At 34.3% G+C, this 16,637-nt stretch overlaps 1 protein-coding gene across 5 annotated transcripts in view; it reads left to right on the forward strand.

The window, feature by feature from the left end:
• Positions 1-16,637, forward strand: part of Ecpas (Ecm29 proteasome adaptor and scaffold) — a 109,575-nt gene that overhangs the window by 64,758 nt on the left and 28,180 nt on the right. For all 5 annotated transcript variants that reach the window (XM_048783213.1, XM_048783214.1, XM_015492205.2 and 2 more), the window contains 10 exons: positions 710-813; positions 2,900-3,023; positions 4,562-4,642; positions 5,748-5,973; positions 6,413-6,504; positions 8,348-8,482; positions 9,287-9,449; positions 9,781-9,953; positions 11,161-11,262; positions 14,072-14,195. In XM_048783213.1, coding sequence (XP_048639170.1) covers positions 710-813; positions 2,900-3,023; positions 4,562-4,642; positions 5,748-5,973; positions 6,413-6,504; positions 8,348-8,482; positions 9,287-9,449; positions 9,781-9,953; positions 11,161-11,262; positions 14,072-14,195 — 1,324 coding nt within the window. The remainder of the gene's footprint in view (positions 1-709; positions 814-2,899; positions 3,024-4,561; positions 4,643-5,747; positions 5,974-6,412; positions 6,505-8,347; positions 8,483-9,286; positions 9,450-9,780; positions 9,954-11,160; positions 11,263-14,071; positions 14,196-16,637) is intronic.

A 16,637-nucleotide genomic window follows, 5' to 3' on the forward strand; every position in this document is an offset into this window, starting at 1 on the left:
GCTTCAGGATTAGCAGGTGCTGAAACTGCTTTTCTGGTTGAACTTTATATTCATAAATTATTAATCTAAGTTAATATATTCATCTAATTGAATCTTTGCTCTGGTGTCAGTGTTAAATTTAGAGCTAATTTGGAATGTTTCAGGTATTTGCTTCAAATTTTTAGGGATTCCCAGTAATTTCTGTTGATATTTTTTTACAAAACACCTGAATTTCACTTGTGTGAGAGTTAGGGAGGCAGAGATATTGCCTGGAAACTGTCACAATGACCCTGGTTCCAAGATTTGGGCTGAATATGTGCAAGTACAGAGTAGATTCTCTAGTTATTGTTTTTGTGGATCTCTTCTGCATTACATGGCAGATGATATTATCTCCTAAAAGTACTCTTTAGGTAATGCTACTGTTCCAAAGACTTTTAAAAAACATAAAGATATTGAACAGGGTTGGTAGGGGTTGTACTTAGTATGGGTGAGGCTCTGGCTTCATTCTGGGCAATCCCTGACCTCCTCACCCCCCAAAAGAGAGCTTGAACAAATAGTTTGTTTTGATTTTATTGATTTAGACACATAATTATTGAAATGTCTATTTAAATTTTGAATTATTTACAATTAACATGATTTATCATAACTAGAATGAGATGCTGATAATTTAATTCTTTTGTTTTTTTTTGGTTGGTGGGTGGGTGTCTCTGTGTTTTTATGTGTCCAATAGCCTGAAGTTCAAGTTCGACAAGTGGCTGTGAAATTTGCCAGCACAGTGTTTCCCTCAGATCATATACCTTCCAGATACTTGCTCCTACTAGCTGCAGGAGATCCGTAAGTTTCAAAAGGTGTTAATTTGAATTTGTGTTCATTTTAAATGTATTTGAAAATTACCAAAATTTGTGTTGTTTAATATTTTGGCCTATGAAATTTAGAAGCAGTTTATTAAACAGTTAAAAGTATGGCCCTTGATATGACCTATAGTTCTATACTGTGTATTTATAGATATTAAATTCTGTAATTGATATGACCTGTAGTCATATACCTATATACTTACAATATTGAATTCTATAATTCAGTAAATAGAATTACATGTATAGATTATATGTATATCTGAATACTGTATATAGATTACATGTATATCTGTAATAAATGATAGATAACATAGAAAACACTTATAAAAATTGTCAGATTCAGATAAAGCAAATTAAACTATAATATAATTATATGTCTAAAATCAGGCCCTATAAAAAGAGAGAAAAGGGTTAATGCCAGTGATAGTTTGATATACATATTTTGATATATTGATGAAGTATTTTGTATCTAATATCCTAAAAGTTTTAAAATGAGGTATGTATACTGGGTTTTGTATTAATGAATTATAATGATTATATTTCTAGAGAATATGATATATTTTTTGTTTTAAATGTTTCTGAAATTGGGACATGCCTTTAAAAACCATATGCATATGAAATAGGGTGTGTGTGTGTGTGTGTGTGTGTGTGTATTAAAACAACTCTTTTTTCTTTTCTTTTTTTTTTTTTGGTACCAGAAATTGAACTCAGGGCACTTGACCCCTGAACCAAAAAAACAACTCTTTTCAAATCTATTATGTTTTTATTGTCTGTGACATTTTGAAATTCATGAAGCACTCCCAATATATTTTATAATACTAAACTATTATTACATGCAGTACTTAAAATTTTTGTGTCTTAAATGAGATTCTTGTAACGAAAAGTCTCATTTTTGCTGATGAATGATTTTAAATAAAATTTTGCATCCTTTGATTATTTGAATACCCTTTCCAATAAAACGTTTATGTTCTATTTTTTAAAAATGGGAAATTCCTTGATAACAGTTTTCATTATTTGATTATTCTGGTTGGCTGAACAGAATATCTGGTATGTCCTTGATGCCCTTTCCCTATAAATTGCTCTGATTTTTTTGTTTGATATCTTACCTATTATAGGAATTGACAGATCCTGACTTTGATTTCTGATCTTGGCGGCTGTTTCTCACTCATTTGCATTTAATTTGGCTAAAGTGGTTTAGGATTGTTAATCTTGGTTCTGGTGGTCTACTGTTTCTCACTTTTCTACTATAGTTTCCTAGCTAGAGGCCAGAGGGTTCCAGGGCCTGGGAACTGAGGTAGTAAGTAAATCATTATAAGTCACTATTTATATACAATTTTAACCTTATCTATAAGGGTTGAAAATAACTTTTATTTACAAAACCAAAGCATAAGTAATTCTACAGTTTTCTTTCTTTAGTTTAAATTGTTCCAGTCAAATGAAAGTCTTCTGGCAACTTGAGGCTTTATTTATTAAGTCTTTCTTTTTTTTTTTTTCCTTTGTAAGGTATTGTTAGGAAAACTGCACTCAACTTAGAGTTGGTTATAGACTTAAAATGACCTTTCTGTGGTATCTGAATAAAACTGTTGCTGAGGTCATAGTCTAGTAGGGTGGTCTGAAATTGGTTGGGTTTTACATTTTTAAATATTGTCACTTATCAGTTATCATTATACAGAATTATAGCTGGACTGCACAGAAGTATAAAACTTAGGGGAGCATAAAGAACATTGGACAATCACTGAATTTTAACATGTTGTTGTTTATGATTTACCTCTAATAAGGATAAAGCACACACATAGATGCTTACATAATGGATTGCAAAACCTATCTTATTTATTTCTCTGAGTTAAAAAATCAAAGATACAAACCAGATAATTCTCCAAATTTCATGAAATTTCCAAAAACTTAACTTCTTACATTTTATTGTCTCTTTGTTTACATAGCCAAGAATATATTTAATACATTTGCTCAGAATTCTAGCTGCCAGATAAAATTCCTGTTTTCATTTTTCAAATGATTACTTTCTGGTTGATGCAATTTCTTTTTATTCTTATTTGTCTTTTTGAAAGACGAGAAGAAGTTCATGGAGAAGCACAACGAGTATTAAGATGTCTTCCTGGTAGAAACAAAAAAGAAGGGGCTTCTAAGCAGATGCCTTCTTTCCCAGAAATGGTATATTATATCCAAGAAAAGGTATGGTGCTTGGCTGCAGGTAATTAGCTTGTGACATGTAATGGATGAAAATTTAAAAAAAAAAAAATTTTTTTTTAAAGTGAAAAATGTAACCACCACGGTCAACTATAGTAGTTTTTAGCAGTATTAATATTTACAATGTAGGAGGGAGATACAAAGTGAGGAGAAAAATATAATTCTTAAATTTAATTGATCTGTTTTACCTAAAGAAAATGACTTTTAATTCCTTTCATGATTGTCAACATTTTTGACTATGTTTACATTTTTTCCCTTGATATGATATGCTTAAAAATATATTTCCTTTTTACTTTTATTTTTTGCAGTGCAGGGGATAAGTCCAAAGGCTTGTGCATGCTAGATAAGTGCGCTATCACTGAACTGCACCCCTAGCCCCTCCTTTTTTTTTTTTAAGAATTTTTTTTAATATTTATTTTTTAGTTTTCGGTGGACACAACATCTTTATTTTATTTCTATGTGGTGCTGAGGATTGAACCCAGCACCCCGTGCATGCCAGGCGAGCGCGTTAGCACTTGAGCCTCATCCCCAGCTCCCCAGCCCCTCCTTTTAATTTCATTTATTGATTGAATGATAGTGGTGCTGGAATTAAGCTACATCCCCAGCCCTTTTATTTTGAGATAGGATATTACTAAGTTGCCTAGACTGGCCTTGAACTTTTGTTCCTCCTGTTTTAGCCTCCTGCATAGCTGTGATTATAGACATTCCTCACTGTGCCTGGCACTCTTTTTTATTTTTTTTATTATTATTTTTGATATTTATTATTTAGTTGTTGGATACAATAACTTTGTTTTATTTATTTTTATGTGGTGCTGAGGATTGAACACAGGGCCTTGAATGTGCTAGGCAAGCACTCTACCACTGAGCCACAACCCCAGCCCTCCTTTTTATTGTTAATAGCACTATTTAGGAATCCTCAGGAAGCAGTTCAGGTTTTTCTCACCACGATTATCCATCTGATTGTGCAAATCTCCGCTTTTGCAGGGTGTTTTCTGCTGGTGGATTTGAGTATTGCCAGTAAGAATCCATACCCCTGACTGTCCCACTTTTTATATCAGTGTTTCTTTGAATATGTTGGAGGATACCTAACTGTTTTTTACCTCGACTGGTGATCCTCACTTTTTGCTAGGTGGGCACCTTTAGGGAATTGGAGATGAGTATTATTCTGTTTTTCTTAACAGTCATATTTGTATCCTGAAGATGCCCTAAGCTTGTGTTTTTCTCCTACATCCATCTTAATGAATATAACTGGCATTCAGTGACTTTGGGTGACTGTGTCAGTAGATATCTGGAGTAGGTTTATTTTTAAATATGCCAGTAAAATATATGGGGAAAAGGCATCACATCTGCTATTTAGGGATGTGAGGGACATACACAGTCAGCGGGATTAATAGGAAAGGTTTTGACTCTAAAAAGATGCAAACTTTGGACAGTAAAGTGGCTAGAAATGTTATTTTGAATTGAGGAAAGTCACATGTGCTCCATTCTTCCGTAATTGTTTGTTTTGTGTTTATTTTTACTAGGCTTCCCATCGAATGAAAACTCCAGTCAAATACATGACCGGGACTACTGTCCTTCCATTCAATCCAGCAGCATTTGGAGAGGTAGGACTTTGATATACTTCTGTTTGGCTTCCTTTATAGATTCTAAAAGGTAGCTTCACTCCCAAAATGGTATCTGTGATCTTTTTCATTATAGCTGAGCCCATATTGTAGCATTATTGTTCTTTATCAGGAAATTTATTTAAAAGAAAACAAAACAAAAATCCTGAAAAAACATTATTAGGTAATTGGTATTGTTTTAATTTATGGTTATCTCAGGTTTATTTTATTTATGTTTGTTTTCTTTGATGCTGGGGATTGAAGCCTGGGCCTCACACACGTCAGGCAGGTGCTCTACTACAAAGCCATGTCTCTAGCCCATCGGGAGATTATTTCTGTGAAAGAACTGGATGTTCTGCATTGCTTACTATTGGGCTGTGTGGCAAGTAAAATTTTGAGTTTTAAAGCTGAGATATTGTTGAGATTGTTAGGGTTTTCTAGGTTTAAAGGGTGAAGAGGATTAATTTATAATATCTATTAAGGGAAATTCTATGTTTCAGATTATTGATTTGTACTAATTAAATTATAAAAAGTAATCTTGTTTAGAGTCTAGTGAAAAGAGGGGTGGGAGTGTAGCTCAGAGGTAGAGCATATATTTTAGCATGTCCAAAGCCCTGGGTTCAATCCCCAGCACTCCTCCCGCCCCCAAAATTGAGTTTACTCCCTGCCCCCTATGGCTTCCTGGGATTGAACTCAGTGGCACTTGAACACTGAGCAACATCTACATCCCCAGCCACATTTTTGTATTTTATTTAGAGACAGGATCTCACTGAGTTGCATAATAGCACCTTACTTTTGCTGAGGCTGGCTTTGAACTCATGTTCCTCCTGCCTCATCCTTCTGAGATGCTGGGATTACAGGCATGCATTACTGAGTTCGGCTTACATTTTAATTCCATTAAAGAAATACCTCTTAAATTTGTAAAAGCTTGATATATAAATTTTATTCTATTATAGTAATTTAGTAAATATCAGTTATGTTTTTGGCTTCTATGAGGGTTGAGAAAGTTTTATGAAACAGGGTGGATTATTCAAAACTGGAAATTGTCACTCTGAAGAATACCCTGTCACAGTGAAGTTTATCTGGATTCCTCTCTTTCTGGTTTTAGATAGTCCTGTACTTGCGCATGTGTTTGGCTCACAGTGCAGGGGTGGTGCCTACCTCTCAGAGTTTGGCTGATATGCAAGATCATGCTCCAGCCATTGGACGCTACATACGGACTTTAATGTCAAGCAGCCAGGTGACAGCCTCATCATCATCTAATAAAAGTGGAGAAACCAACCCCGTTCAGATCTACATTGGCCTGCTTCAGCAGCTGTTAGCAGGTGTTGGAGGTAGGCAGTGGTTATGCCAAAGAAAGATGTTAAAGCACTTAAGCAAAAATCCAATTTTAAACTCAGTTAAGAATTTATAGCAAAATTATTCTCCCTCTTCACTTACGTAACAAGGCATTTGTCTGTGCTTTTATTCTAAACTTATCTGATTTATCCTTGATACAGTTTTCTTTTCAGAAAGAAATGCTAACAGTAGAGTTATGTGAAGTTATGGGAGTTTATGTGAAGAGCAGGGCATCCCTTTTTGATAAGTAGCTAACCTGTAAATTTGCTGCATTGAATCATGTACTACATTTAGGTTGTATATTTTTTTTGTTTGTTTTTATAGACTGAGGGAATTTATATTTGAGCAATAACCTCACACTTCAGAGACATATGGTGATCCCTATATATTCATTCCTTTTCTCAAAAGTTAAAAGGGTTCTGAATTCTTCTATAGGTTTGCCGGTCATGTACTGTCTGTTGGAAGCTGTGTCAGTGTATCCGGAAAAATTGGCTACCAAGTTTGTAGACAAAACAGAATGGATAAAGGTATGTCCTGTGCATGTATACTCCTCCTTGAGTCTGGATATTTTAGACTTTTATCTCATGATTTCTTCTTCTTTCTACTAGTGTTATTCTGACCTTTTCTGCTTTTAGTTCATTTTGAAAATTACCCGTTATGAAACAATTAATAGAAAACATGTAGTAAGTATATCTCATCAACCAATCTGAGTGAGGATGGGAAATGAATTTGAGAGTCATATCAGTTAAAAAATAATTCTTTTTCTTTTTGAAAGTTTTTTTTTTTGTCTTTTTAAATAAGGAATGGATTTGTGTAGTTTAAATTAAAAATATATAACAGCCTACTTAACAGCCCTCCGCCCCATTTCCTCTCTTGCCTCTGGTAGTCAGACATGGGACATCACTTATTTTTGTATACATAATTTACTTATGCATTTACATACCCAAAAATATATTTTTATTTTTTTTTCCTTTATTTTACACAAAAGGTGGTATATTACTCAAATGGTTTTATGTCTTCCCTTAATAGTAAAACTTGGAGCTGTTCCTCTATAACTGGAGAGAGCATCTATATTTTAATAGCCTCATCATTTTTAATTGTATGATTTATTCTGAATCCTTACTGATGATGATTTAGAGTCCTTCATTCTGCTGCCTTTATACCATTTTGCATATAAAGAAGTATGTTTTTTGGATTCTCCAGAGGTAGATTTGCTGGGTCAGAGGACACATGCTTTTGTAATTTTGATAGGTAATGCCACACCCTTAATGTGGATGATAGCAATTTAGCTCCTTCCATCCATATATTAGAGTGTTCTTATCCTATAATCATATCAAAAGGATTACCAGGTTTAGCAAATAAAAATGTAAGAATGCTCAGTTAAATTTAAATTTCAGGCAAATAATGATAAGTTTTTAAAAAGTACAAGTATGCTTCATCTAGTTTAATATACCTTATGTGCTATGAAATGCATTTTGAAAAATATAGCTTGAATTTGGTAGAAATATATAGATTATATCTTTTAAGTGTGAAAATATGAATGTAGTGTGCCAAGAAATGTGAAATTTGCATTTCTCTGGAAAATTTGGTCTCATGAGACTGATTATAATTTTAAAAGGTTTTTTATTCTTTGTGAAGATTTTCTGGTTTCAAAAATGATCCTGTAGTTTTTGAGTTTTGATCTTTTAGATAAGGGATCATTGAACTATGGTCCATGGGTGATTATGGCCTGTCTCCTGTGTTTTTTAATGATCTGCAAGCTGAGAATGATTTTTATACTTTAAAGTTTGAAAAAAGTCAAAGGACAAATAACATTTCATTATGAGTGAACTGTGTTGTCCATAATGTTCCTATTTATTTGTTTTCTGTGGCAGCTTTTGCATTGCAATGACAGAATGGAGTATTTGCAACAGTGACCATGTGACCCACAAAGCCCATTTGGTCCTTTACAGAAAACATTTGCTGACTTCTGTTTTAGATCATCTGTGTGTTTATTTACCTGTTTTGAATTTTTTAAAAAAAATATATTTATTTTCTAGTTGTAATTGGACACAATGTCTCCATTTTATTTTTATGTGGTACTGAGGATCGACCCAGGGTCCCGCATATAATAGGCGAGCGCTTTACCACTGAGCCACAATCCTAGCCCTTGTTTTGAACTTTTGTATCTTTGATGAAAATATGCCTAAGGTTTTGGTATATGTTTAATTTTCATTTTGTTTTAAAATAACAGCTTATTATGTTCTCTTTTCCTGGATACCATGAGATTGTACATTAAAATATATCATTTATTCTTTTTAGTTTAAATGTCTGATGTTGTCAGGAGGAAGATGATTATATATCATATACCTATTTTTCTATACTTCTCAGAGTTTGATGAATAGCAGTAAAGAAGAAATGCGTGAATTGGCAGCATTGTTTTATTCTGTGGTTGTATCAACTGTATCGGGAAATGAGTTGAAATCAATGATAGAACAACTTATAAAGACTACAAAAGACAATCATGTATGTTTTCAGTTTTGTCTTCATTTTTTTATGGCAGGGGGTAGGATTTTATTAAAGTATCTAACCTACTTTTAGTTTCTATGTTCCCATCTGTAAAATAAACTTAAAAATTCCTTGTTTTTATGATTGTAAACATTAAGTGAGATAGATAATATATTGATACAGTCAATTCAGTAAATAGATTTGAGTGCTATGTCTGAAAAGCATGGTTTCAGTTGTCATGAAGACAGTGGTTGCTAAATACATGAGAATCCTTAGTGCTCCCTGGTACTCAGAAATGTTAGCTCCTTTTTCTTCTACTTTTCCTGTCACTTACCACTGTGCTTATGAAAAAACAAATTGCTTTCAAAAAGTTTCTTTACTACCTTGTGCTTAGAGGTTTTAACAATTAGAAATAAGATCTGCTTATTGTGTTTTGTTGGTAATAGGGAGAAGTTAATCTTGAAAATTATGATATTGCAACTACACAAGTGGTGGAAGCCAGAAGAAAGCATGAATACTATAGAAGCATGTTAAGGCCGTCACTGTACCCAGAGTTGGAGTGTGTGTGAAATTAGTGTATCTAAAACTTGAAGTGAATCAACACTCAGTTTAACTTCTCAGCATTCTCTGTTAGAAACTCAAGGTTTCTCTTGTTCCTTAGTTTGATTCATTGATAACTAGTAGATCCAAGTGATCATTTTGCTTTTTGGTCATAAACAGTAGTTTTATCAGAGACATGATTGTAATAAATACAGTTATTTTAGTATATTCTTTCATGTGTGAGAAAGAGACAGACATATGCTATTGTGTTGTTAAATGTAGAGCCCTGAGATACAGCATGGATCCTTGCTTGCCTTGGGATTCACAGTGGGAAGATACTTGGCTAAAAAGAAGATGAGAATGGCAGAGCAGCAAGACCTGGAGACAAATGCGGATTTGCTGCCTGAGCAAGAGGAGCTCATTCAGAGCGCTACAGAAACAATAGGTCATTAACGTCTGTGCTGACTTGACTGTTGCTATTTTTGAATTAAGTTAAATTTTAATAAAGCTTTTTAATTTCTTTGTATAGTATTATACTTTAAAGGCACAGCTTCCCTACATATGACAGGGGTGGTTCTATTATGGGAAAAAATTTAAACATTCAAAAAGTTTGCTATACCCACTTACCATTACCGAGTAAATGTTTACAAATGATCAATTAGAAGATATTGTGGATTTTGTTATCTTTCAAAAAAAATCTTTAATATATTACTGATTGTTTTGGATCACAAAGATAAGTACTAGACTATTTACTGTTTTGTCAAATGTGCTTACAGGCTCGTTTTTGGATAGTACATCACCCCTCTTGGCAATTGCTGCCTGTACAGCTTTGGGTGAAATTGGCAGAAATGGTCCACTCCCAATCTGCAACGAGGGATCTGGCTTTACCAAATTACGTCTTATAGAAAGTTTACTAAATAGAATTCCTTCCAGTAAAGAAACAAATAAGGCAAGTCTCTTTCTATTTTCCTTCCCTTCTGGAATTCTTCCATTTATAGGTAGCTAAGTGAATAAAATTAAATTATACTGAGATACATGGCATTGTAGCTGAGGGAAGGATTTGCTCAAAGAATGATAAAGTTAATGAAGAAAGTTTACTATTTGCTTGTAAGTTAGAGGTGGTTTGTGTACAAGTGTAGTATGTTCATCACTTGACCCTCCCTGTTAGTCCATTTTAGGCCCTTAACTGTTAAAATTCAATAAAATATTAAATTCAGATGGAAATCTTTGGTTATGTATGAGGTAGATAATAAAATGTTAAGTTAGTTTTATGATTTTGTACTTTTATAGCAGATCTAAGTCTTTACCTTCTATAATTTGGTTTTAAGAAGCCTTGTCTTGGGGCTGGGGTCGTGGCTCAGTGGCCGAGCACTTGCCTAGCATGTGTGAGGCCCTGAGTTTGATTCTTAGCACCACATATAAACAAACAAATAAATAAATGTCCATCAATAACTAATAAAAATATTAAAATAAAAAGAAGCCTGGTCATTAGTAAGCAGTGTGAATAATCTGAAGGAAGAGGACATTTGTAGGTTTTTAGGTTTGGGTAGAATTTTCATAGACTTATTTGTGATCAATATACATCAGTTTTAAACATGATTTTATGAGGAGAAAAATTAGTTTACAACAGGTTTAACAATGATAATCTTACTTCTGGTCCAGCTTCTGTTTATTAGCTATTATTAACCAATCATTACCAGCTATTTTTGAGCCCTTTGATGTGCCAGGGAATGTGCGACACACTTACCATGCATTAAAACTGAATACTCCAAAAAGTTCAGTGCAGTAGGCATAGTAGTTCATGAGATAATATGAATGAGAGCCACAGAGAGGTCACATACCTACCTATAAAGGCTACTGAAAGAAATGGTTGAGATGTGATTTCGTCTGTGTCCCAGAACCCATATTTCTAACCCTGATGGTTTAAAGGCTTTCTTCCTCTAACACAGCTATGGATCTCCTATGGACTCAGTTTTATGTTTTTCTGCCTTTACTGTCTTACAGAGATACTGTAAATTTGTATGCTTTTAGAAAAATGTAGACATGGGTATGTTAGTTTGACAGACTGCTCTTCCTGTCATTTCATTTTGGAAACACTGTTCTGGGGTAAAGCTGTTGTATACTTTGTCTAAAAGAAAAATTCTGTTTTCTTCCAGATGAAAGAACGAGCAATTCAAACATTGGGCTATTTTCCAGTTGGGGATGGGGATTTTCCTCATCAGAAACTCCTCTTGCAAGGTCTGATGGATTCCGTGGAGGTATTTATATTACTCTTTGATTGTTAGTCAAACAAAAGGCATATTTTAGTTGAAATTTTGCATGCTATGAGATTTTGTCTGTGTGTGTGCGTGTGTGTGCGTGTGACTTTTAATTAAACTTTATTTATTTACCTCACACTGACTTTTGGCTGCTAGCTTTAGGCTCATCACTTTGCAGGCATAGATCTAACTAAATCATTTACATGGGAAAGGCCTTTCCTTATAATTTCTGAGTGAAGAAGAGAATATTAAAGGTAGAAGGGGAAACCTACTCAGTCAGCCAGCTAGCTGTGGGAAGTGGGTGCTGGTAATTCCAGTTTCTTTCAAGTGTGGTGATTTAGTTTCTGTCCATTAGATGCCCAGGGAAGTGGAATCTTTAAATAGTGAATACTAATACATTGTGGTAAGTATCTGAACATTGCCTGATCTGGCCTCTGTGTAATCTAGCACTGGTTCTTGACATTCACTCACATTTTTGTATACTGGCCTCTTTGGCCCTCTTTGCTCTAATTTTTGAAAGTGCTGTATTCATTTTCCTTCTCAAGTTATTGCTATGCTCCTTGCAAAGCCTTCCCTGACCCTTCAAGCTAGAGTAGATTCTTTAGTTATTTGAGTGATCATGACTCCCATTCTTTTTCTTCATAGCATTCATTTATCACAGCTTCTAATTGCGTACTAGACTGAAGGAAGAGTCTGTTTTGTACTTTGTTATAATGCAAGGACCTAGCTGTGTGATAATATTGGTAGAACCTCATAAATAGTGGTAAAACAAGTAATTATGTGAATCACAAAGGAGAGTATAATTTTGTCAAGAGGATTGGGGAGGCTTTTTGGAAGGGGGGTTGCTGCTGGCCTTTGGAGAATTTGAGGCAGGAGAGAGCAAGCTTGAGGTTAGGGACTAAGGCAGCTGAATGTGAAAGCCAGTATTAAAATTCAGGCTTTTGGGTTGTTTTGTTTCCTGTACTGGGGATTGAACCTAGGGTATCTCTGAGCCACACCCCCAGCCTTTTTAATAGTTTTTATTTTGAGACAGGATCTCAATAATCTACCCAATCTGGACTTGAATTTGGGATCCTCTTGCCTCAGCCTCCGGAGTAGCTGGGGTTATAGACTACCGTTGTGCCTGGCCCATACAGTATTTTTAAAGTGAATTTTATCTGTATCAGGTTCTTTTTGGATGCCAGAGACATTGTAGCCACTTGGATAGAAACTGATGATGTCTGATTTTTCATCTTTTCCCCTATAAAATCTGTTCTAGTTTTGTTTGAACAAATGAAAGCTTCTTTGGATGCCTTTCATTTGATGCCATTATTTTAAGAGTTTAGAAATACAAAATATATGAAAAACTAGAAGCGTGGAGAAATTAAAGAATGAACGAAAAAGCATAAATCAGAGAAGCAGAATATCTTGATAATCAACTAGGATAAAGTTTGAAATTTTTTTTGTGTATTTTAACTTTTCATTGTGGGAAGATTTTAAACAAAAGTAATATCATTATATAGTGAACTCCCACACGCTTGCTTTATTTTAATCTATTAACCCTCTCTTTATTTCTGGAATGTTCAAACTAAAGGCACGATCTTGTATCATTCATAAATGTAGTTATGGGACTTTTTTTTTTTGATGCCAACTGTATCATTCACAATAGAAAATATGTAACAATAGCACATAAAATAAATCCCTAGTAAAGATCCTGTGTTGAAATACCTTTTCTTAGTTTGAAGTTGCCAAGAGAAGCTTTTGGCCAGCAAAGCTGCAGGGCAAAAGCCTTTAAATTCATTTCCCTTCAACTAGGAAGCTTGTGGTGTGTAACACTTGGTGCCTTATCACTACTAGAGCTTTTTGTTGATGAAGCCTAGGAATGGCTAGCCTAGGGATGTTGTTTGTATTCTTTGTGGAGTCACTATGCTCATGCCCCTCATAGGCTGTCTGTTCTTCTTTCCCTTCTTATTTCTCCTATTCTTAGACTTCTTCCAAGTCACAGTAAACAGAACAATGCCAGAGGGAACCAAGACAGGTCCAACTCCATGTTGTATCAGTGACTCATACTTGTGAAGCATGTTAAAATTTCTAAATCAGATTTTTAAACAATTGAATACATACTAGGAGAATTTTTAATGCTTTACATTTGAAGCAATTTCAAACTTAACACTGAAGTTATAAGAATAGTGTGAAGGACTTCTGTTTATCTTTTATCTAGATTTGCTAAATTTGAACATTTTATACTTGGTTTATCATTCTTTTTTTTGAATTATTTGATATTAAGAGTATGAAGAGTTAATAAGTTTAAATAATTACTAGTTAATTATAATAGCTACTATTTATTGTACAGTTACTGTAGTCAGGCATACTGTATAATAGAAACTTTATGTACAGTAACCTCATATAGTCCTTATGGCCTGATGAGGTAAGTAATAGTATTATGTTGAAGCTCAGGAAAGTTTAGATAAAGGGTATGTAGCTGGTGAGATAACTATAAGTTGTATTGAAGTCAGTGTGGCTTCAAAGCCAGTGGACAGGACACCCTGTCCTCCTAGGTGAACTATATCCTGCATACAAAAATTAAAAAAATCACTGCTTAGTCATTTTTTGCTGAAGGTGAGGAGTGTAGCATGGACCTGGAAAAAGGTCTTCAAGTCATTCTCCACCCCTCATTCTACCTTGCTTTATAATCACTGAGTTAAGCCTCGCAAAAGAGTGAAAACAAAGCATGCAGATAAACAAAGGATTAAGCAGCTTTTTTTTTTTTTTTATAACAATGGATGTACATATTTTCTTTCATTCATGGCTTTTGCTTCCCTCTTTGCAGGCCAAGCAGATAGAACTTCAGTTCACTATTGGTGAAGCCATTACCAGTGCTGCAATAGGAACTAGTTCTGTGGCTGCCCGAGATGCCTGGCTAGTGACTGAAGAAGAATATATTCCTCCTTCTGGTACCAAATATTCAACTAATTGATTTATGTTTTCTATATCACACTTGAACCAAATAAATTATGAACTCAGTTTCTTGTACTTATACATGCTGTACTAATGTCGTTCAATTAAGGAAAATAGTTGATAGAAGAAAAGTAAACATGAAATCAGTGAGAACTTCTAAAAGGCCTTTGGCAAACAGGACAGGGAGTTATCAGTGAATTCCTTCAAACTTCTGCTATTTTCGTTAGGATTAGTGTATTTAGCCAGTTTCAGAGTTTGAGATGTAGCAGTTTCCAAGTGATGTATCCCTTAAATTCTTTGTTACATAATAAAGCTTCAGTGTCTTGCTAGCCCTAAAGGTGCACTGACTCTTAGTGATTGCACATTGGGGGTGGGGGGCGTTGTATGGTTTCTGACTATATATTATAGATTTAAGGTTTAAAATATCTGTGGTTTGTCTTGAATTTGAAATTGAAAATCTATTTCAATATTTGAACCAGAATTTCTATTTTAATCCTTAAAACAAAGTGTTTAGATTTTATTTTCTTAGTTGGAAATTAAAATATAATGTTCTCATGGTAATTATTCTGTTGTGAATTATATTGTGTTATGAGACATTAATTTAGGTATTGCACTTAACACACTGCATTACTTTGTTACCTATTATTGTATTAGCTACCATAAAGAAATTTAAGGGAAATAGAAAAATACTTTTAGCTTGCATTATAGTTAGGACAACTGTGGATTGACAGAAGCTGAATTAAAGTCACTTCTCTGAGGTTTATCTTTGAATGCACATGAGATAAAGCAATGAGAAATTTGTAAAAGAGAAAGAAGATACTCAAGGAAGCGACCATTGTTAACAAGGAGGTAATCAAATGTGAAGTGGAAATTCCTAGGTTGCATGTGAGAGGTGATATCAGGTCTGACAGAACTGAGGGTTCATACTGAACAGTGGCTTTGCCGTAAGAGGCATATTTTGTAAGTCCATGGATTTTCACATAGTGACTTAAGGAAAAGAATAATAGGGAGGTTTCTATGCTGATTTTTATACTTTTGAACTTCATATGTTGTCTCAAACTTTTTGGAAGATTGGATCCTGCTTGGCTTTCTATTCATGCAGAAGAATCTCAAATTGTCCACTAAATCAACATTTAGTTCCCTCATCTTTATGTTTTCAGGGAAAGGAAAATATAACATATTGTGGAGAAGTGGTGCCTATGAATCTGTTACCCTGAAATTTAGTCATGCATATTCTGTTATTCTCAGCTGAATGCTACTTGCCCCAATATCTGTGTTGTTTGTTACAGTCAGTAATCTTGCTGTGAATGGAAAGAAGAGCATTTGAAAAGCAAGTTAGGGCCTAGTCCTAGGCAGGTTAGTCCCTAGTCCTTGGGACTCTAGTATGGGCTGCTTACTTGGTGATTGTAGTGCCCAGATAGAACTATAGTAGCTGGCTATATTGTAGTTATGGGAAAGTAAAAGAAGGGATTTCATATGACTCTCAGAACTAGTTTAATGTGGTCAGTGAGAGACGGTGAAATGGGGTGAGAAGTTGCAGGTTAGTAAGGGAATCAGTTGTCTCTATACTGCTGACAGGTCAATTAAGATGCAAATGGAAAAAGAAAAGATGAAAATTGAAAAGTGATTATTGGACTTAGCAAGCAGCAGGAAGATAATTGGTGACTTTTATGAGTAATTTCTTTGGCAAAGAAAAGGTAAATGGCTGATTTGGAGTAGGTTTAAGAAAAATTAAGAGGAAGGAAAAGTTTGATCATGAGTATGGAATTGTTTTGAATGTGTTTTTTCTTTTTTAAAATTTGTTCTAATTGGTTATATGTGATAATGGAATGTATTTTGGTTTATTGTATACAAACAGAGCACAGCTTTTCATTTCTCTGGTAGTATATGATGTAGAGTTACACCATATATGTGGTCATGCACGTACCTGGGGTGATGTTGAATGGTTTGATGTAAAGCAGTGATTTCTTAACAGGAGGAGTGAGACTTTGGTAATGTCTGGGTACTGGGGAAGATGGGTGCTACTAATCTCTAATGGGTAGAGGCAAGGTATCCTACAGTGCATAGGACAGATCGCCACAGCAAAGAATTACCCAGCCAGAAATGTTAGCAGTGTTGATGTTGAGAAGCCCAGAAGTAGTGAAGGAAAAGAGATAAATGCATGGTAGCTGGAGAAGTAAAGTGAAGTCAAAAGAGTTTCGCTTATTTGTTTTTAAATGGAAGTTAAGAAAGATCTAGTAGAAAAAGTAAAATTTTTGAGACTGGAGAGGGTGGGATAATTTTTCATTCTAGGGAATTAAAATTATCTGAATTTCTTTGAAAGGTTATTTAAGCTTATCTTAGGTTTTAAAGTGAATAATTATTGATTTCTTCAGATATTATACTTTCAGTCATTTGAATTTTAATTGATTATGAAATCATTATATTGAGTAATTATT

The sequence above is a fragment of the Marmota marmota genome, unplaced genomic scaffold (assembly GCF_001458135.2).
Source record: "Marmota marmota marmota unplaced genomic scaffold, marMar, whole genome shotgun sequence".
Classification (NCBI taxonomy): Eukaryota; Metazoa; Chordata; class Mammalia; order Rodentia; family Sciuridae; genus Marmota; species Marmota marmota.